Here is a 24,082-nt window from a genome sequence, read left to right as displayed (position 1 = left end):
GTATGTATTCATGTTTTTCAAGAGGCCCAGCATTTATAGAGCTGATTTTAAAATCAGTAAATACAGCAGCTTACTGAGCAATTTTTCTGTTTGGGTGTAGCTGTAAGACAAGTACTGTCAGCAAGCTGTCCACAACATGTCATTGCCATTTTTCACACTTCTTCTCAATCGATTGGTGGAAAGAAAAATAATCTTTACTTGGTGCCAAAGACCTTTAAGCAAGGAGTAAAAACACCCTTTTTGCTTTATACCATCTCTGTGAAAGTAAATATTACCACTGACAGCTACCTGCCATTTTCTGGGCTTCTTGAGCATGTTTCAAAGGGGCACTTCATGTGAAGGGTCTCAGATGGTGACTATTTACTATAATTGCAGAAGATGGCACCTTCAAATACGTGGCATTTAAAGGTTGTCTTTAAGTTTAAGGGCACAGTCTTGCTGCTTTTTTTTCCCAGTGTTTCTTGTCTGTGACTTTATGTACTGAAACAAAACTTCTCTTTCAGACATTCTACCAAATTTACTTTTTTGCTGCAGCTTGAGAACAAAAGGGTTCCATTTTTCAAATATTAAAACATTATATTTACAAGAATGGAAAGGAATATTTGTAACACATTTTGAAACAGCTAAACTATAACACATGTTTCATATACAGTATAGCCAAGAGTTACACCAAAGAATCTGGAGGTCCATTTCCTTCTTAATTATATTTAGCCATTGGTCCGCACAATGACAGTATGGTAGGCTTGAGCACAAACACAAAAACGTGCTTCATGGTATAAAAAAATTATTTACGATCTGAAATGTCTAGCATAATCTGATGATATTTTTATTACAACAGAAAAGCAGAAGTTACTTTGGATAAAAACAAATAACATCTGCCAGAAAAATGATTTTATTAGGGTCTATGTAAATGGGGAATATGTTTTTTTTGGGGGGGGGATTTCTGATGATGCACAATGTTTTCATAACTGGGTACACTTGAAGAGAAAAAGTACAGTTAATACCTGGTTGACATGGAAGGATATAAAGAGGGGAAAATTGTAACAATTTCTTTTTTAGCAGATTTGTGGTTGTCACTTTCTTTCTTCTGTAGCCTCAATTGCCACTCCACACTGCCTGATTTATTTTTGCTTTAATCAGCTCATGGAACCTTGTCTAATGTCTACCAATGTTTCTCCTTGTGTTTCTCTGCAGGACACTGAGATCCTGAATACGGCTGTCCTCAATGGGCGCACAGTTGCTGTTCCTGTTAAGGTGGTCACTGTAGGGACAGATGGTGCTGTGTCAGATGTTACGGAGTCAGTGGAGTGCAAATCAACAGACGAACAGGTTATCAAGGTTAGTGTGTCGTGAAGCTTCTGGTTTCACCTTGCCTGTTTTTAGGCGATTTGTTTATAGCCCAGGAATTTTTTTCAAAAGCGATCATAAGGACTTACAGATTACACAATCGGACTGAAGTATTACAGTATTTCAACTCGTACATAAAAATTGCCAAAAGTGTTTTTTTTTTTTTTTTACAAGCTAATCTTTCAGCTAATAACTATAGAAGGTTAAAAACTAAATTGCAAAAACACATTTATACTAAATTTTGGACATTTTCTTCAGCTTTTGGTAAGTAAATAAGAGAAATTTGTAGCAACCTCTTAGCCACGATGGGAATGGAAACACTATTTAAATGTATTCTTTGTTGTATAAAATATTTTTGATCTCTATTTGTTCAGATGGTGTTTTATTCTTGAATACTCTGTCTTACCAACCAGGGAACAGCTTTCAACTGCAACACTGTGGTTGCCCTTAGTCCATTGTTAAGATATCTAATGACAGAAAATTTCCAAACAGTTTGCCCGACAACAATTCATAAATTTCTGGTATCTACCATCCACATGCACCGAAATGACATCACAATGCAAAATCTGTAATGTTCAGTCTGTGCTTAGATTAATATTGAATGGCCATTAAATTTCAGAAAGTCATATGTGAACATAATTTATAAAATATATTCATATATAATTAAGCGTACTGTTTATAAAATTCACATACTGCAGCTTTAACCTTGCAGTTTTAAATAGCAAAATTCTGCGATTGGTCAAGTTATTTTGTTTCTCTTAATCTCCAGTCTGATAATGTCAACTTTATTGTAGTTCTTAGAAACAGTGAACTTTTCTCCAAACTAGGCACAGCAATAGCTTTGATATCTATAAAACTATCTGCACGTGTCCTGTGAAACTTGCACTCTCTGTCAACATTTTGTGTGCTTGCATTTCCCAAGGCAACTTGCATGTTTAATAAAGTCAGTCTACCAGAACAGAGCCCACTCAGGCAGAAAAACAATGGTTGCTTTCAAAATAAAAGTAACATAATTTTACTGACTAATTTAAAGATCACTTGCATACAATTTCAGAAAACTAATTGAAAGAATATCCCATTTCTACTGGTTTAACTTGAGTTGTCACAACATATTCTGTTTCTCAAAAACGTTTTTAATAATTTCACAAATCATGACGGTTGTTTGTTTTTATTTATTTACTTATTTGTAAACTATGGTTGCTTGTTCCCCATAGAAATTCATCAAAACGTACCTTTACTTGCAACACAAAGTATTCTATGCCAGCTGGTCTTGTTTTAGTAGATCATGCCCCTTCTCCGTTTAAAAAAAGTCACTTGATCTCACTGTCAAAAAGCTGCAAAGATGTTATACCCACCAGTATGCTGACTATTACTTGCAAAGATCAAACACAAAATGAATGAAACTCAGATCAAGTCAAGAAAAAACTTTGAAAGACCTTCAAGAAAACCTACAAAACTTTTGCCCAGAAGCACTGTGAAAGATTACAGGATAGTCTGGCTTCTTGGAGGCAAAATACGTATGTATATATAGCAATAAATATGTAGTATAGATGATCAAAGAGAAGAGAAGCGACAGGGCGCATCTCTCAGAGGGTTTCATTATCCACCAAAATGATACCACATATTGTGATGTTGACCTTGTGGGCCAGGGACCGGGTGCTCCAACAGCTCACACATTTGCTTTTGGGAGCAGTAAGCAGCACCCCGCGTTTTAAAACTAATATCAAAGGAATCTCAAAATAACACAGTTTTTGATCTTATTGTATCCCGACAATCACTGTTTTATTTAGAGTTTGAGAGTAAATTCTCTTTTTAAACCAGAATGGATCCTCTTTAGCTCACTTGCAGGGGTGTCTGCACTAAAGCTAATGCTGTGTATTAATAGATATCCGACACTAAGAAGTTTGTGAATAAATTATCAATGAGGTTCAGTAATTCAAAAAGTGTTGCACAGACTTCTGAAGTTATAGAGTAGAAACATTTGGTCTAGAAATTTATCTGAGACAGTTTTATGTATGTGTTTGATTTTTTTTCTATTTCTGCAGAATACAATTATCCAATTTAACAGTTTTAGATTAAGAATCTATGACCCATGTTTTTTAAAAGGGTGATATGTATTTTTCAGGCAATTTTAGGGCCATTTTATACCACAATCAAGAAACTATGTTACCTCAAGTTATTATGAAAAGGCTGTATATATCTATATAAACTTCAGAAAAATTAAATTTTGTATCATAAATTGAAGCAATGCTACTGGTATGTTTTTGATGAGGAAATACAATTATAATGTGATATAAAGTTCTAAAAAGTGCATTTTGCATAAAGTCTTCTGTTTTGGTTATTTTTTCAGAGCACATCCTTTAAAGATGAAAACCTATGGAAATACACTTGGATAAATATTTTTTGAGTAATATTTCTAAAATATCTATCCTATAAATAAAATTAAAATGTGTTTCCCATCATTGGAGGTCAGTAGGAGTAAACAAAGTGATTGGTATTTACTGTGGCATAATCACAAACTTTAGAGGGAAAAACAGATGCTTCATAGAGTGCCTTCTATCTTTGGAAGTGGTCTCCCTTTTTTGCTTATCATCTATATTTAAAACCTTTGAAATTTTTATGTTAATCTAGCAGGCCTTTGCTTTATTGAGCATGTGGAATTTAAGAGGATTAAAGGCTTTCAAATGCTCTTCACAATGTAACTTATGAAAAGCTCAAGTCAGACTTGAATGTAAACTTCATGAAAATTGTAAAACTGATGCACATGTATTACTGTTTTTTCCCCTCCAGATGTATACATAATATGCTTATTTCTGTTACTCTTTAATAGTCACAAGTAAAAGGTTTTTTTTCTTTTCATTCTTAAGTTAGCATGTTCAAACAATGCTAATAAAATAATTTAACATTGAAAAAAAAACCCTCTCCAGTCATACCTGTTTTCTACAGAAAAATAATCTTCTCAACAACAAAATGTTTGCTTTCAAGAAACACCTTTTTTTCTTTTATGATATTGCCCAGAGAGAGCATCTATAAAAAAATAGGACTGCGCCTAGAGCAAAACTCTGGAAAACCCCATATTTTATTTTAGTGACAGCTATGTCCTGAACAATTAAGAGTTCTCCTTGATATTTTTATCCTTCATTAGGATTTAATAATTGAGAGTAATAATATTTTGGAGCACTTCAGTCTACTATAACCAAATTATAAATGAGAAAATTTGTAATTGTGATACATTTTTAAGTGTTTCTATAAATTTTTCTGAACATAAACCTTCCTTCTGCAGATAGGTTAACAATTGTTTTTGTTCACTTTTTTAAGGATTTTTGACAAAACAAAGACTAGAAAAATCAAACAACATGAATCTTACGGGTCAAGGGAAGTATTTTAACAAATGTTTAATAACAGATAAAAGAGAAAATATGATCTGATCAAAACCAAAAGTGTGTCGTGATAAAGTTGACTTGATGTAGATTTCAACATACAAGTTGAATGTTTAAAAACCACAAGATGACATGTACTTTGTGAAATTATTTGTTGTAAACAGAGGATTTCATACTTTTCTAGTGTTAGATCATCAAGCGTGTAGAAAAGACACGGATAATCTCTAGGCTAATTAAGCCTAAGTTTTACTGGTGAAATAGTTTATAAAAACATGCCAATCACAGGAAGACAATGTTTGACATTGGCTTTTAATCAACAGTGATAAAAAAATAATTATTTTTTGTGTCTTTTAACTAGAAATAGTAGGATGATCTCGTCTGACACGAGATAAATTTATAAGTAATATTTTTTTTTTTCTAAGCTTAATAATAACTTCTGTCTGGAGCTACCGCCTCATAATTCTCAGTTTGTTATTTGAGCCTACTTAACTGAACTTTATAGCAAGAAGCATGTCTTTTCCAGAGGTAACCCTTCTTTTTGTACTAATTTAAAAATAGGGTGAAATGAAATTTATTCTCACTGGGTTCTCAGAGATATTTTTAATATAGATTTGCCCTCAACACATGGCCCTGTGCTGTACAGCATGCTGATCAAAACCTTAATTTAGTTTTAGCCAGTTATCTTAAAGTCATTGATTCATTCATCCATTCATGTCATTGTAATGATTGGTAAGGTACAAGACTGGCTACACACTTAATATTGTCCACAGTGAACTGACACAGATTTGCGTGCAGGTGTGTGTGCGTGTGTGTGTTACCACTAATAAGAGGTAGAGAGAAATTGAGTTTCACTTTCTAATGTACTGCAGAATATGGCACAATCTCTGTTCAATCTTTAAAGCTATCACCTATAATGCCCTCAATAGGGAAAATATTCCAATGTATCTGGAGTGCAATAACAAAGCTGAGGAAAATTGGAGATTTCCTGTTAAAAATGGTTTGAAAACCTTAATACGATCAAGATCATGCCTCTTGATCATGTTATTCTTTTTAAGTCTTAAAATAAACAAATAAGAAGGGAGACTCTGATGGACACGTTGAAAACAATTTTGGGTTCATAATATCTATTATGGGCTGCACAGTGGCGCAGTTGGTAGCACTGTTGCCTTGCAGCAAGGAGGTCCTGGGTTCGATTCCCGGCCGGGGTCTTTCTGCATGGAGTTTGCATGTTCTCCCTGTGCATGCGTGGGTTCTCTCCGGGTACTCCGGCTTCCTCCCACAGTCCATAAACATGACTGTTAGGTTAATTGGTCTATCTAAATTCTCCCTAGGTGTGTGTTTGTGTGTGAATGGTTGTTTGTCCTGTATGTCTTTGTGTTGCCCTGCGACAGACTGGCGACCTGTCCAGGGTGTACCCCGCCTCCCGCCTGGAACGTAGCTGGAGATAGGCACCAGCAACCCTCCCGACCCCATTAGGGACAAGGGTGCACGGAAAATGGATGGATGGATGGAATATCTATTATAATCCATCTTTTTTTAAAATCAAAGTGATTTCATCCATCGACATAAAGTGGGTAATAACTACAAGGCATAAAATGTTAGTGTCATTATTTCCGTGTACAAATTCAAAATCATTATGGTGATGATTTATGAAATTGTAAACAGATTAAGTGTTCTGCTACAAGGGTAAAAGGGAAACACTTTTTCCCCTTTGAATGTAACCATTATTATCCACATTATGGTTTTACTGGTCAAACATGTGATGCAATTTTATTGAAGGACGTAACACTTTTCCACCACGACAATGACCTCTGCCTTTAAACTGTTAAGTCCCAAAAAGAGCAAAATATACATTCAAAGCATACTTCTCTTGCAGAAGCTTTAAGAAGGAGTTTTACAAGTTCTTGGAAATTTAACCATATGTAGCATAGTAATTACTGTGCAGGGAATTCCACATAATATGACCTTACATTAAGGCTTTGTCAACTATTTTTATATCAGTTAGGATAAGATCAACTTGGATAACAAAAATCTATTTAATATATGAACCAGTACAGTGGCTCTTGCATAGGTCTAGTTAGAAATATCTAAATATGCAGTTTTATTTATGTCCTTTTTTCGACTTTGCCTTAATAAAACATAATTTCTAAAGCTTTAAATATCCCCCCAGTTTTCATATTACTTTTAATCACTATTTAGGTTTCAACATGCGTGCGATTTGGGTAATGCTCACTTTACTGATAATAAAAGTCGATGAGTGGGAGAGAATAAGGAAGGAGTAATGAAGGTGAGGAGGAGGAGAAGCTGACAGACACAAAGCTGTCAGTTTTGTACCTCAGAGAGATGGGATGATCTCGCACCATTTGAGAGTTAAAGCTGCCAACTCATATGCAAAGACGGATGACAGTTTTCTTTTGACTGGTTTGTTAGAAAGGGGCGATTGTCACTACTAAGGATTTGTGCTGAAATTAACAGTTGTGCCAATCAAGTTTGTGATGGGTTTATAGATCAAAAGGATTACAATGAGAGAGAAAATCAAAACATTTAAAATGTCCTGTATTGCACATGTAGAATGTTCTTGTAAAGGTTATGTGAATATTATAATGACAATATTTACAGTGTCCTGAATATACCATTCTTCATGTTGGAACTTCATCTGAGTAACTTTGATAGCTCATTGGATTTGTGCTTCATCCAGCTGGTCATTATTTAGTTCTGAGCATTTTGTTCTCTAGTTGGATAAAACAGGTTGGTGTCTTTGCAGGGATCCATCTGTCCAGTTGGATCAAATTCCAGCTACTTGCCCATGTAATAATGCTTTTCACATACACATGTATGTCACATCTACACATGATGCACCCACGCCCATGCAAAAAGTACTTACTCAATGCACATACAATGAATCACACCCAGTGTTGAACAACCCAAGTAAACCAAATGAATAAAAGAAGTAAACTAATATGTGAAATAGTTAGTGGAATAATAGTGAAATAATAATTCAAATTAGTAAATGAGTATTGAACATGCTTACTGCAATCTAATTAATATATATAAGAGCAAACACTTTTTTGTAAGAGGACTTTAAGATATATCCTGTATTAAGAAAGAAGTCTGATTCATTTCTCAACTGTGACTTTGACCAGAAAACCTCAAAAAGTTCAGATCCTCACAGGTTTTGCCAACAACAATGGTCCAAAAATGAACACACAGATATGAGAGAAACCTCTTTGATACCAAACAATAAGCTTTATGAATTCACCTAATTTTCAAAATAAAGATAATGCATGAACCCCTTGTTCAAAATAGATTTTATTTTTGTTAAAGAGATAGTCTGAAGCCAATTTGTTTTTGAGTTGTTTTTTCTCTGTCTTCAGGTATCCGAGCGCTGCGATTATGTGTTTGTCAATGGAAAAGAGACGAGAGGAAAGAGAAGGGTGACACTCAACTTCACCTACAGTTTTTTGAGCGCACAGCTGGAGATGAGTGTATGGATCCCCCGCCTACCGTTGCTCATAGATGTATCTGACCCCGAACTCAGTCAGATAAAGGGCTGGAGAGTCCCTGTTAGTGCTGGCAGCAGGAGGTAGGACATGGTTTGCATTATCACTGATCCCTCCTTTTTTAAAATGAAAACACTACAGGGCAAAGGAAGATGAGATAAAGCTTGGAAATAATGTCCTCACACAACCTTTACCTTGCCTTTTTTCACGAACACATTTTGCTATTATTCAGATGTATAACAGATAATGGCTATATATATAATGTCTAGCTATATATATATATCTACTATATAGCCAGACATTAAAATATTATACAACAGTAAAATAGTTTCAACCCAAGTGTTGTTTGTGTTCAGAAGAAATATCGCAGAAATTCTGTGCTTGCATTAGGGCATGTTTCATGACTTGGTTAACACAACAAAAAAAGTCAACAATTTACTGGTCTTGCAGACCTTTGAGGCATGAAATGCAGCTGCAAAAGCAGTTCAGATGTATAATGAGTGCCAACAAATTCACTAGAGTGGTGTCCCAAAAAGTACTTATTAAAAGAAGGAATACTGATTTGGATTATTAAGAGGCTTTGGCAATACCAGAAAGTAATGAAAGCACAGCAACCTGAATAGAAATATAGATTCTTCTAAACAGTTCTGCTGAAGCAATTAAATAAAATTAACAAATATATTGTTATTATGTGCCAGTGGCACCAACTTCTTTCCAGGTACACACTAAATAGAAATCAAGTTTATTTCAAAGGGAAATATTTTTGAAAGTGAGGTTAAAAATTTGGCTTTAAAAATATGTGGCTGTTGAAGTAGTGTCCTCTTCATTGTTAACTTGTTAAGTATTTTGCATATACAAATGCATGAGGAGAAATATTACTTTACTTTTCTAATGTCTTTGAAACACTGCAGTAGTTTATCCACCCAGTTTAAACTTCAATCTAACCACAACCGCTGTTTGAAAAAAAAAAACACTTATGTTTCCATAGAGTGAAGGACATTGAAATGTTTCAAATAATGTTCACTTGATTCACTTGATTCAGTGGCCATCAGCAAGTTTAACCATCTCAATAAAAAGAAGGCATTTGGCAATGTTCTGGAGAATAAAGATTTATACAATAAATTGTCATTGTAAAACAACATCAGTAATATCAAGTACCATTTGAAAAGTTATTCACAAACATTTAAGAAAGTTTTCCCAGGAATAGACATCCAAACAAATTAGTTTGTCATGCAATGTTCTCAGAGATTGCACAATACCCAAGAGCTACATTCCAGACCTTACATAACTCTTGTAAAATGTTAAAGTTCATCGCAGGATAAAGACTGCTTAAAAGGGATGCCAGCAGAATGACTCTTTTCCAGTAGCAGAACAGGACTTAAGTAAGTCGGGTTTAAACAGTTGTGTTCACGGAATAATGATTCTAAACGCAATAAATATTAACAGACAGTCTAAAAATGAAACAAATGTTTCAATGGAACTGTCAAAGTTCAGACCTCAATCTGACTGACTCTTTATTACAGCTGTGCGTGAATGAATTTCTGCAAACCCCAATGAATCAAAGCCATGTTGTTAAGAGCAGTGGGCTTAATGAGAAGGGCGCATACCACAGAATACAATCACCTCAAGCTATTGCTGAAAGAGTCTTTTCTGGACACTAGTGGATCATGGGATGCATTTTCTTTCTTGTGTTTCATAAATAATGGCAATGTGGGGTCTGGTATGTGTGTTGGTACACAAAAGGTTAAATTTACTTCCTTTAAGATGTTTGTAAGGACCAGATAATTTTTTTTTTTTTTTTTTTTCCATTATATATTTTGTCTTTATATGTAAACCTTTAATATGAATGACATTTTTCCAATGACTGTTTATGCCGAGTTAAGCAGTTTTGTAATGCAGCATTTTCTTGCTCATCAGCCAGTAAGCAACAATGCTTATGTTCATTTTCAGAAGTGAGCTCATATAAGCCAATATTTCAGTCTGGTTGTTGTTGTTTATATTGATTGAATTTTGAGTAAGCTAAGCATATATTAAAACCATCTGCACAGATCCTAAATATTGCCAAATCTAGAGCACAGCATTGAAGCAAAAATATACTTTATACTATACTAACAAATGGAAACATTTACAGATATAATTTAGGTCCTTTTTTGAAATTCATACAATCTGAGGGGTCTCACAGTTACATAAAGGAACGCTTTATAAAGAATGTATAGTTTTTGTAATTGAAAGAATTAAAGTAAATGAGAGAGTAACAATAAAATTACCAACATTGTTTGTCCATTCCAGCCAAGAAAAAGCTCATTCATTTACACCTAAGTTAAAAAGGCCCCTCATTAAAGTCTAATACCTTGGCTGATGTGTCACTAAGTGTTAAAAACAGGCCCTGACCCCCATGTTTCTGCTGTCAGCCACTAATGTCACCTCTATGTGGACTGCTGTCCCCTCGACTCAAGTGAAGGAAAGGGGGAAGGGGATACGGTAAAGACAGGTTAGGAAGTAAGCCAAGCCACTGGGCCACAACATGTTAACCTGTCAGCACGTTTTCTGCCTGACAAGCCATGCCTCATTAAACCTAATAGAAACTGTCACGGTCATTCCCCCTGACCAGCATGGAAGCAAGTAAAGCTTGGAGCATAGAGAATAGAAGGTGCAGGACAGAAGTGAACAAGGAGAAGTGAAGAAATTAAGCAAATTATGGGTAAAATCTGAGAGTCACATCTGAAAATTGAGAAATAACACAACAATAAAAACATTAGATCACAGATAGCGTTGTCTGAAATACAGTTAGAATATGGGCATCTATATTCTTGTGAAAATTATCAGACCCCTTACAGATTTCTTCAGTTTTTGCATATTTCTACATATAAAAATCTCAGTGCAACAAAGAAATGTTGAGAACTGGCTAAAATAACCTGACGTAATAGAAAATGTTATCTTTAAACAACCTGACCCCATGTGAAAAGTTATTGTCCCTTAAAAAGTGACTGTTCAACCTAGAGGCTTCCCACTAGACTAAGGATGTTTCGTTTCTGAAATGTTGTGAGTTCTACTGCAAATCTAGGAGGACAAAACTATGTGTTTCAACAATCCTTAAAAAACAAGAATGATTTTGTTTTACATGTGTAGTTTCTTTACATAAGTGCATGATGTGTTGCCTTTAGAGTTATTTTAAAGTTATTTGTGTTTATCAGGCAGCTGATATTTAAAATCCTTTATTCAGCAGTAACTCAGTAGGGTTAATTGCAGTTAGATCAGGAATAATCGCAGTTAATCATTTAAGAAGTGGGGTGATTAATTGTTCATATAGAGCCAGGTTTGTTTGGATAGTTTGTTACCCTTAATGAATGAAATTGGCATTTGAAAGCTTCTCTTTGTCTGAAATTAAAATGAGTTAATTATTCTGAAATGCTTAAGACTGACGACAAAGCAAATATGGCTGATGTTTTTAATGGCTCAAATAATGTTTGATGTTTATAACATTAGCAGTGAAACAATACTACATACACAACTCAACCAAATGGAGATTTGCAGGCAAAATGTGTGCCCTCTAGTCATTTTAAGCATTTTTATTTTCCTAACCTAGCTCCTTTCCTACCTGGAATGGTTATGTTTTAATGTGAAAGGGGATCATTTAACTTACATCAAAAGTAAGGTGTACCTTAAATCTGTTCCAAAATTCAATTGTAGGTTTTGAAAATGCTTTCAGTAGAGGAATTTTAATTTGCTACAACACATGCTTTCTTAGATGGCTGTATCTGCAAAGCATTTGCCAAGGGCCAAATAAATGGCAGACATACTGAGAAATATCAGTTGCCCTTTTAAAGAAAATGAAAAAGCAAGCTAGGCAGCAGTTTTCCTCTGCAAGTTGATTTTAATAGATTTTTTTAAAAACTCTGCCAGAGTAGCTTTTGAAAAGCCAGGCAAGCATGCAGAAAAACATGATTTGCAAGCATCCCGTCGATCAGCATTTAGAAAGAGATCTTTAGCTACTATGCTTTATAACTCGGACTCAATTTGAAAATATATTAATGGTGTCTAACATTCATCTGCTTAACTAATTAACTAATAAATTAAATCCATTTCTCTTACTTTGCCACATAGATACGAGAGAGTCACCGATGACAACGATGGCGTCTATGGACAAGAAGAAAGGACAGAGAATGCTTGTGTAGCCCAGTACCAGAGCACCTCTCTGCATGTCCTCACACAGTTTGTTACAGATGCAGGGGAATTTAGAGGAGCCATGGAAGAGGGCAGACCGGGTCAGCAAAACTTCCTACTGGGTACAGACTGGCATGTGGATGTCACGCAGCTTGTCCAGGAGTCTCTAAGGGTGCAAGATCCGATGATTGCCGAGCTCCTGGAGAGTCAAGTGCTAATTGGACTGAGTTCTGGAACCACCAAACTGCAGGTAGTGTGAGTAACAGTTTCATGTTGAGGTTATTATTGGGGATGATCCAGTTTGTAAGATAATACATGAGCTTTGCTAAACAGGAACAAGATGAGATATTTTGGCAATACTAATACATCCACTCTGAATTTTCCTGTGAAATTCTCCTGTACTCCAAACTCTGTTGTCAAGACAGGCATAATGCATAAAGTTTTTGCTTAGCATTTCAGATGTATTTATTTATAGTAGGAAACCAAGTCTTTAAGATTTTGAAAAAATCTGCCAGCCTCCCATCGATTTGGTCTTCAATATGTAGACTTGTGTCTATTCACCATAATTACTTACCATAGGATACAAAGTTACTTTACCAAGTTTAGATCACTTTTAACTTCTAAACTTGTGTGTGTTCAATACATACTTTTGCATGAATAAAAGCAAGTTGGAATGCAGTTAGACACTTTCTGCACTGAGAAATCCATGTACTACACAATTTAAATTCTTAGTGAGAACAAATACACATAATTCTTTACTCACACATTCTGAAGACTTAGCATTGATAGGATTTGACCAGTCTGTGTGTTGTGTATTTACTATTTTCTTTTTTGGGTGGGGACATGCATGTTTGTTCCATCATCAGCATTGTATCCTTGCTGTTAATTTGTTGCGAAAATGGATTCCCATCAAAAATGTCAGCAAAAGTCTCCATATTTTTATTTTATTTTTATGTGTGCTATATTTTGGCATCAACAAATGATAATTTTCTTGCTTTGGCCAAGATGTTTTACAGCATGACCTTAACATTTTTACTTCACAACACCAACCTGAAACTTTTCATCCTTAGCTCTCATTGCCACTTTCAATAACTTTAAATCTTTGACCTTATAAACTCTTTTTATGTTTGAACTGTATATTCTAAAATTAAATACACTGACTTTAGTGCAGTATTTTCCAATCTTGTTCTTTGAAAACACTATGTGCCTGTGCACACTCATACATGCACAAAAACGGAAACAACAGTTTCCATCACTTTATTACCAGCACTTTCCAAAACTATCAGTGACACTCCTTTTATGAAAAACAGTCACCTTGAGGTGTAGACAGGAATGAGATGTTAGATGTGATGTTCATGTCAGCATTTTACAGGCTTTTGTTCTTTACTGCTTTGTTGAAGGCTGTCTACAACATGAACATTGTCCTGAATAGCAGAGATTGTTAAAGATCACATTTATCCTGCCTGAACGCAATAACAAGTCTTCTGATTATCAGAAACTTTTTATATGAGGACTCATGAAAAACCTTATATGGCTTTGATTGAAGTTGAAGGTGAGCAAGCTTGTGACCTTAGCTGAGTTAAATGTTTGAGTTGGAAGTATAGTGTCTAAAATTCATGACTATTTATTCATCAGCACTTGTAAAACAACCCTTAAGGGAATATTATGGAGTGTTTGCGTGTTCTACATTTGGTAGTTTTTACTTTGAAAGAACACAAATTTATTCAGATGTGAATTTTTGGCAAAAACCACAAGTGACCTTTGTATGCTTAATTTTTGCGGAGGCTAGTTGCTTATTTAATCACATACTTTAATTCAAGAAGGTTTCTTTTATTATCTGCTGATTCCGTTCAATTTACTTCTTTTTTGCCACTGATTAGTTGAAGCTTGATTGTCCCTGGTCTATAAAATCCTGAAAGAACAGTACCAGGAACAACAGCTTAAACAAAAGAGTTTGAAAACAGGTGGAAGGGGGAAAGCATTTTACCTTTTTTAGAATGTGCAAGTGCATCTTCTTTCAATTCTAAAATATTACATATTTATATGATTAAAAAAGGCTATAAGATGTGAATTTAACATAATTTTAATTTATCTCCAGATGTTCAAGAACAAGACCATTTTTACTCTGTCATTAAGTTTTCTTTCCTAAGTAAAAACAAAATGGAAAAGCTGTTAATGAAGAAATAAGTATGTTTTTCAGTTTCTTACAATTTTATAGACCAAGTGGCAATCAGGCACTGCTAATCAAATGGCCTTGATTAAATGATCCATAAATGAAAGTAGAGACAGCAGTTTGGGCATTTTGCTGTTCTTGTGAGTGCAGGTGAGTAATACAATATCAAAGTGGACACATCCCTAGTTACTTTGGGAAAGCAATCATTGTTGTCCATTAAATGTAGATGGATTAACAAACCATAAATCCATCATTTTACAGAGAGACAGATAATTCACATGTAGAAATGATTTAAGACATTTCCCAGTCTTTCTTGGAATGGATGTCTCAATAAATCTACCTCAGGGTCAGTGCTAAAGGACTTTTACAACTCAGGTAAAATGTCCGATGTAAAAGTTTGCAGCAATGCAATTAGGGCAAGGTTGAGCAAGTCTTTGTCTAGATATAGATTTATGTTATGTACTAATTTGCTGTATGAAAACATACAGTTGAAACAGGCATGACTTTTTTTCCATGACTAGCTAAAAAATTAATCTTGATCACACATAATTTATTTAGCAGTTGTTTATAGTTTTATCATAATATGTTGCAACTTTTGGGATCTTTTAACTTGGTTTATGTTGTACAAGTTCTTTTAAAGGGATTTCATAATTCTACAGTTCAGGCAGTAATAAGTCTGGGTATGGTGCGCAAAAAAGGATTAGATTTACAAAAAGAGAAATTACTGTTTCACATAAGGGCATATTGGTTTGATTAGCTTCCTTGCTTAAATAAATGAAATCATAATTTAAAACTGCAACTTGTACTTGCTTTGTTTGATATCCAAATCTGATGATCTGAAACATTTAAGTGTGACAATAAAAAAAAAACTAAGGGTGGAGGTGAACACTTTTTGTAGCCCTGTATATATCTATATATGCGTATATATTCAGCTTAAAATGAGTCTGGGGGATTTATTAACCAAAATCAGGTGTGAAAAAGGGATATGAAGCAAAACCCAGACAAAGAGAAAGATGGTAAACAACTCAATGTTAAAAAATATATACATGTAGCAGAAAGAAAAATTCAACCAAAGGACAATAAGCATAATAAAATCATAATAAAGAGAAGTGTAAAGACAAAAATAAAATCAGATGAGTAAAGACACTAATAAAAGTCATACAATACTATTGTTTTAGTGACAAAATCATAAAATAAAGCCATTAACTCCATGAAGTAAATAACAAATTTGATGCCGAAAAAGGAACAAGCCTGAAAAACAGCCAGATTGATTCCAGTGAGGCATAAACACTTAAACCTATCAAGTTTACACCTGCGCCAAGTCTCATTCTATCAGTTTTTTATCACGTAGCTCAGTGCACACACACACACACACACACACACACACACACACACACACACACACACACACACACACACACACACACACACACACACACACACACACACCAAAGATTCACAAACAATCACAGTTCTATTTATTTAATGATACAATCAAGGTCTTGCTCAGGAGACTACAGACGTCACTCTCACACCATAAATCAACGCCGGCTTGACATTTGCAAGACAACACAACAAGAGGAATACATCGCTGAAACACAGGCCATAAAATTCAACCTCTGCTGCAGGGGATTTCCTGGTTTCTAAAAAATCCATGTCGCTTATGCACATTTAAACTAAGTTGCGTAAAAGCACCTTTATATATACGTACTGTATATACTGCATATATATATATATATATATATATATATGTATGTGTGTGTGTGTGTGTGTGTGTGTGTGTGTGTGTGTGTGTGTGTTACATTACCTCAAACACTTAAAACACTAAGTTAAAGAACACATTTGTAGTTTTATTTGGATTCAATAAAGATTCACAGTTTCAAATGCGTTTTGACTTTTAAACTGATGATCCTGTGCACTGAATCTTTAATGTTATCAATATTTTACTCTGCTGAAAGTTTTATTGTGTTGCAAAAAGGAAGAATGAATCCATTTAAGGACTCTGACAGGTTATGGATGGGACACTTGCGTACAAAATCTATTGTGCTGATAACCTTTGCAGACGTCGGTGTGTGAGTCAAACACACGTGGTTTGGGTAATAATAGGTTCCTTGTTATATTGTTGGTTGCTCATGCCTAGATCTAGGTCTAAAAAAGGATTTTCTGGGGTTTTGCGTATTGGAGCTTCCTTGATCTATACAGAAATGTTATAAGACATGAATTTGACTGGTCTGAATAGGAAAGGGTTAGGCTGGGAAGGCTCTTTAATTGCTCTCTCGGGACAAAATGAATAAATCTGTAAACTTGAAAACTGATTTTAGAGGAAGGGTCTTGACACACCTGAAAGCCTCATGGGGAAATTTCACAATTATGGATATAGGTGAAAAGCAGAATCCACAGTTTCTGTGATGGTATGGAGGCAAGACATGGCTCTGGTAAAAAGGACAAGAAGTAATCTGACTGCTACAAGTACTATTACAGAATCTTGGAAAAGAGCCTCGACATGTCGGGATATAAGCACTGGAAAGTCTGGACAGCTGCTAGTTGGTACTCAGATGTTAGGTGGAAGAAAAGATGATCTTTTTGAAGGAGAAACAGAGCATCAGCAGAGCTGTCTCTGAGGTGTCAGACGTTTTTTATAGATTATAATATTGGTTGAAAGATACTTGGAGTGTTGTGTTTTAATAGGTACATTATGCACCCTTTTATTCTCTTCTACAGTGGTTAAAGAGTCACTTTAAGAGTTCAAGTATGCATCTGTCATGTTAATTTGTTAACTCATGTTAACAAATTAACATGAGTTTTTATTTTATATGCCTCATAGAAGTAGCATTATATATAAACATAAAATTGCAAGTTCTGATAAGATTCATAACACTGGGGTGTTAGATTATTCTTTTGCTAAAGAACCAGTCAATAATGAAGGAAAACAAAAGCAGAACATGTTATTTACTTTATTGCACTTTTAGGTTTTGTCTGTCTCATCATATGCATTTCTCACAAAGATTGTGTGTCCCCACAAATCATAACCAATTGCTTAGACATTTTAAAATGCATATACAGTTCTGAGACCACACTGTTTGCTTTTGACAATTCAAGGGTATTCATCCATTCACTTTGACTGTGTGAGAAACAAAAAGGGAAAATACAAAAGGAGGAAAACGGGGTATTGGGTCTGGACAAATGAGGCGGTGATCGGTGCTGACAGTTCATTATGGCTGGTAAATGCAGCTCTGTGGGGGAGGCTGCAGGAAATACTGGAGCCCTAATTGGAGCGGATGGAAGAGATTCTCATCTCAAAACAATATCACAGCTATTTACATGCTTACACCTCTGGCTACTCTGAAAGTTGGGGCATTCCTTCTGAAGGTGTGGATTAGAATGCTGTTTTGTTGTGGGCTTGGTTTTTTTTGTGTGCATCTTTTCACAAGTATGTACTTTTTTATCAGAGCCTAATGTACACTATGTGTACAATTATTGAAGAAGTCTTATGTTTGTTAATCAGCAACTACAGTGCTTTTGCTCAACCTAAAATGTTAATAAATCTCAAATATGAATGTTCAAGAAAAAACATGCAGGATCTTTTTTATTTTCATCTGGTTGGTTGAAAATCATGAACAACTCAGAATTTTCCAATAAACATTTCTGACATAATAAAGAAAGAATCAGTGATCCATACACTCACCCCTTTTTTCAATAACAGTGAAAAACTTATGGGAAAAGCCTTCTATCAGTTTTCTTATACCACAAGTTCTCACCTGGGTTCAGGGGACCATGCCATAAGTTACCTATCCAGCCGTGGACCCATCCATCTAGTCTGTCAAAAGTCACTCCCACTTTATCAGTCCAGAAAACCTTTGAAAAATCTGTCTTCAGATATTTCTTGGCCCAGTGTAGACCCTTCAGTTTGTCTGTCTTGTTGGTCAGGTTTCAGCTTTCTTTACCTTGGCCAGCTCTAAACATTGTGTACTTTTACGTGCACCAGACAGGTTGTAGTTATGAAATATGACAGAACTGTAAGATAATGAGCTCCTGGTACCTTCACTCTTGATTCTTCTCAAATTCTTGGCAGTTAATTTGCAGCTTTTTCTCAACACGTTTCTTATGATCTTGTTGGCATTTTGCAACAAAATGTTTGATGGTTCTGTACCATCATGCCCCAATATCTTAGCAATTTCAAGACAATTTCGCTAAGACATTTTTGGTCATTTTTGTCTCTTCAGAGTTAGTTAGATCTCTTTTTTTAGCCTATTTTTGCCTAAAGGAAAGAAGTTGACTAATAATTATTCACACCTTGATATAGGGCGTTGACATCAGTAGGACACACACTTCCTCATTATACAGATACAGATCACCTGCTATGCTTAAATCCATTAAACTTTCAAGTGTATCCAGTTTGTGGTTAAAAATATATCTAAAAATAATATGGTCAAACTACTATTTTCCCTAATAATTGTGCAAACACAGTATAGTGAGGTTTTACCATATGTAACAAGTCTAGACTTTCATGTAAGTATTGCTATCTTCTATAAAACATATCTAATTAACTTGTTAGAAAAAATATATATGTAAAACAGGTTTGCAGGCAAATCCTAGTTCATCACTATGTCCAGCGATTGCCATTTTCATTTAATTAGCAACTACATCAATCTGTTCTCCTTCAACAAAAAGCAATGATAGCAGATTGTACCAGGATTTGAAGTAAAATATACGCTTATTTTTATTTACAATAAAGTTCTGACATGACTGATCAAGCTAGGATGTGATCTTCTAATATACTTGTTAGTGTGGATGCTGCAAGTTCAGCTGAATTAGAATCTACAAGAGTGTCTTGTTACTATAATATTACATATTACAAGATGTTTGACGGTTTTATATACGTTATACAAAGTTAAAAATAGTGCATCAACTACTCCACATTCATGTGAAAAGTTCAAATGATAAGAATACTTTTTGCAGCCACTGTATACAATTTTAAAAGATGTGCTGTGCTGGGTTTTTTGTAATACATGGTGCTGCATGATGTTATAGGCAATTAAAAATCTTCAAAATGTGTTTTTTTTATTTATTTATCTGCAGTGCAATAGTAAAATATGTTTGTGAAATTGTTGGCTTACAAACTATTAGAAAAAAGAAGAAATTTGTTTTATAAACTTTCATTTTGCCTGTAGGTTTTGTCCCCTCTGACGTCATCAGTCCTGGCTGAGAGGAGCATCAGGGTGGTGGATGATAAAGTGAGTGTGACAGAGCTTGGGGTGCAGTTGGTTTCTGGACTCTCTTTGTCCCTGCAACTGAGCCCTGGAAGCAACAGAGCGATTGTCGCTACTGCAAGCACACAGGAAGTCATAGAATCACTGACACAGGTAAGATTCTATCCAAAGAACAGGTTCTTTCAATTTGTCATGATGTGTCATTAGTGTTATAAGTATTAGGTCCTTGTATTACCTGTTATAAAAAATAGATTTTGTAAGTTATATTTTTATAACTAGTTCACGGCTGGATCATAGTTAGTGTTGGTTTATTTTCTCTTAGAATATTTCTCATATATTAAAGTTTTCTTCATGTTGTTTGAAATTTAGGGAACAGTCATGACCCATGAGAGATGTTCAGCCTTTTTATCATAATTAAAACCCACTACTGCTTCTCTTGTGCCTCTGGTTTATTTTGGTCCTCATTTGAGGGGAATCTGTAGATTTCTATTTGTGTTTTTGTTGTTAATTTCCACACTACTGGTGTCACACCAATTTAAATTTGCTATGTTCTGTGTTTGTTTTCACAGGAATCCCTCATCAGTGCCTGGCTTCAGTTCAGTGATGGATCTATGACTCCTCTGGACAACTACAACCCTGCCCATTTTATCCTGGCAGCCACATCTCTGGATGAACAGGTGGTAGTTGTGCAGCAGAGTGCAAAGTGGAAGTGGCCTCTCATTGCTGCCAAGGGTGAAGGCCAAGGTTTGCTTGTGCGTGTCGAGATGAGTCCATCAGAAGTGTGCCAGAAGTCCAAACGACGCTCTGCTTTAGCCACAGGAATGCTGAATGTACAGGTAAGGTTTGGTCAGTCAGAGGAGCAGTACAGGCAGCCAGGAGACAGAAGGACACGTCCGGATCCTCCGTATTATGGTGGATCTATCTCTGACATGGACACTGGGTTAATAAACCGTGCAGCCACGACCATTAGAGGCCAAGTTCCAGTGAGACCTAATGGGGGTCGCTTATCATCAGACAGTGGGAACAGAAACTTGAATGACTTTTCTGAATACCCAGAGCTGCCTCGGAGTCGCAGTACCGATGATGACTTATTGCCATCACGACGTGGCTTGACAGACCTGGAGATTGGCATGTATGCACTGCTGGGAGTCTTCTGCTTGGCCATCCTTGTTTTTCTCATCAATTGCATCTCTTATACATATAAGTACCGAAGTAAACACCTATCTCTAGAGGCCACAGAGACTATGCCCCATGCCCATGACTGGGTTTGGCTTGGCCAAGAGGAGGGGCTTTGTCTGCAGCAACAGCAGCATGAAGAATTGACTGGTACCTTGGAGGAAGGTAGTCAGCTTTTAAATGGAGGTATCCAGCGCAGTATTACGGATGGTGGCGGAGGTAGCTCAAGTGGAAGAGATCTGAGGAATGAATCACTCAACTCACCAACCACCAAAAGGAAGAGAGTGAAGTTCTCCACTTTCTCTAATGTAAAGTCTAGCAATGGATGTCCAGTGCTTAGCCCATTGCCACTGGTGCAGACCAGTGATATAAAATGGGTTTGTCCAGACATTGAGCTTGGGGACTCAAAGGATCTTAGGAACTACATGGAAAAGCTTAATGAGAATGCAATTAAGAACACAGTATAAGAGGCTCTGGGTGTTTCCATTGAACTGAAAGAGAAACTCACCTGAATGCCTTGATCATAAGGAGGGAGAGAATGGAAAGATATATATGAAAGAGTGAAAAACCAATCTGATGGTTGTAGTTTAACTGAAGACCTCACCTTGAAAACTGAGTAGATGATTCTGTTACTTTTGATTCTATAACAGTTCTCAGACATGGTCAAGCAACAATTTCCAAGACTTGAATTTCCACAAAACAGCATAGCTGAAAGGTTCAAAAGTGAAAATTGTATTGTTGCTTAAATGTATGTTTTTGTCTTCTACCAAGCTCAGTATTTCTCTTTTGATTTGACTTCTTGTTTTTCTTTAAATCATGTTTTACTGTTCTAAATGTGGTCATATTATTTCAAAGTATATTTTCCTCTTATTTTCTAAAGTTACTGTCGATCCTTTGCTATGAGTTGGCAATTTATAGAGCCTATGGATCAACAATCTAAAGCATTTTGTACTGTATATAAATGCAGTTTGATTTAGAGTTACTATATATATGGTAACATTTTGTAAAGTGCTGTTTGATTTGGTTTTAGTTTTGTTTAGTCTCCAAAAGTCAGATCCATGCATGATGTTATTTACGAGGAGCCATGTGTGTCTGATCTGAAATTATGTAGATAACTAATATTGTTACACTTGGAGACAATTTAGTACTGTATTATTAAATTCCCTTATCATGGTTAAGTTCTGGACTTGTATGTTTATGTTAATTTAATTATCTTTCTTGGTCCTCACATTTTCTGTTTGTGTTTTTCTTGGTGATCACACTCTCTGAATATACAAAAGTGCTTTACTACTAAATCTGAGTGTCATCTCATTACAATTTGAGAAGTTCTGCAGAGGAAAAACTGATTCTTACCAAAACCACAAAAAGACAATCGTGTGCAACGCACCACAAATTTATGGATGCTTCTGGTAAAAATGTGTTAAAAGCTTTAAGCCAAAGCTTTGGAGACTTTTTTACCTTATGTTACCAATTTCCTCTTTGAGTATGGTGGCAAGAAAAACTTGGGTCCTTGTTTATCTTAATTGCCCTTGTTTTGAAACTATTTTGCTCAAATTGTGGATATAGGCAAGTTTAAAGTAGCAATGTAATTAAACCTATTTCCTGACCTATTTTGTGTGGATCAAATGGACTAATGAGGACACATCACAAGATTTTTCACCCAATTTTATCCTCAATTATTAGGTGGGGGAAATCTACTATGTTTGTACCAAGTCAACAAGGTAAGTTGGCATAAAAACCTTCTAGCCCAAGATATGACAGAGACTGGAGTCTACAAGTCTGAGGGTGGAGTCAATCCGACCTCAGTCATTGTCAAAAACATGTTTGAATTTTTCTGGACATACTTGGAATTGATAACCTATCCGAATACTAAAGTCTGTCATCAATAACCAATGAAAAGGAGAAACTGGGAACAAATGCTGTTTAAAAAAACCCCCCAAAAAACAAACACTTTATTTGTAACTCTACCACAACAACATTACAACACTTTCAACTAGCAAATTACAATTATGTAATAATAAAAAGAAAGTAGAGATTCTTAGATATTCAAGAAGAAAACAGTAAATAGTAATCCAATTAAAATAAACCAACCAGTTCACATTATTACACATAAAGTTAATGGAGCTTAATATAATGACATTTTTGAATGATTAAACCAATTTATTATTCACTGTTAATGTTTATTTGTAGGATCCAGCCAAACATTTTATTGTTGTCTGCAAAGAGCTAACATTTTTTGATGAAAACTAGCATTGGTTGTGAATCCAAGACCTACAATCTCAACCACAAATACCAGTTCCAAAGCCATGTAGTGTGTCCCCATCAATTTTTTGAATGGCATGACCACTTGTGTTGAATATTTGGAACAGTTGCTTAGAGAAATTGTTCTCTGTGTTATGTCATATTTATTGCCAAGGGAAATAAGAAGTCCTGGATTATGACTTAATAGTTACTTGTCAGTCAGCTGAAATCAGTAAAATATAGATTTTTTTAAATTCAGAAAGGCCCATTTGTTTAAAATGGACACACTTGGAACTGAATACCAAGTGTTATCTGTTAACATTTTTCTCTGTCGTGCTATAGCTAGATTTTAATTGTGCTTATAAATATTTTTGATCATTTTTAATTTCTCTTTTTTTTATATCTTTTATGATTTTAAGTTTTTTGGGGTTCTTTTTATGTTATTTCCCGATTTTATTTTTTAAGTTTGTTTATTGTTTTTTTTCTTACATTTCATGTGCCCTCTCCCCAAATAAATAAATGTACTCATTTTAACAGCTTTTTAAAATGTCCTCTTTTTTTTTGTTATTACAACATTTACACATCTTTTGGAGGGGGTGCAACACGTATTGCGAAACTCAATATTCTCATAATGCTCCACAGTATTTTGTCTGAGTTAATATCTAGACTAGAAAAAAACTGTCATTGGAATGAAAATGTTTTAAACTTTGAAATTCATGAATTTGTGATCCCTTTTCTGGTACAGCTGTTTTATTCTGGTTCATTCTTTTCTACTGTGTCCTTTTTTTTTTTTAGAATTGGCTGCTTAATTAATTAAATATGATGGCAATTCTTGCTCTTTTGTGTGATTTGATAATCAGATCTCAGCCTACCAATTATTATTTTATGTAG

The 24,082-nt window shown here is 35.1% G+C and overlaps 1 protein-coding gene across 1 annotated transcript in view; it reads left to right on the top strand.

The window, feature by feature from the left end:
• LOC114150249 (transmembrane protein 132C) overlaps nt 1-22,882 on the top strand; it is a 157,748-nt gene extending 134,866 nt beyond the window's left edge. The window contains exons 6-10 of the mRNA XM_028026592.1: nt 1,195-1,338; nt 8,102-8,310; nt 12,332-12,641; nt 19,736-19,927; nt 20,344-22,882. Coding sequence (XP_027882393.1) covers nt 1,195-1,338; nt 8,102-8,310; nt 12,332-12,641; nt 19,736-19,927; nt 20,344-21,417 — 1,929 coding nt within the window. The 3' untranslated portion in view covers nt 21,418-22,882. The remainder of the gene's footprint in view (nt 1-1,194; nt 1,339-8,101; nt 8,311-12,331; nt 12,642-19,735; nt 19,928-20,343) is intronic.
• Nucleotides 22,883-24,082: the final 1,200 nt, after the last annotated feature.

This window comes from Xiphophorus couchianus, chromosome 8, assembly GCF_001444195.1.
Source record: "Xiphophorus couchianus chromosome 8, X_couchianus-1.0, whole genome shotgun sequence".
NCBI classification, from domain to species: Eukaryota; Metazoa; Chordata; class Actinopteri; order Cyprinodontiformes; family Poeciliidae; genus Xiphophorus; species Xiphophorus couchianus.
Note: the sequence above shows the minus strand (reverse complement) of the source record. Positions and strands in the feature narration are given on the sequence as shown.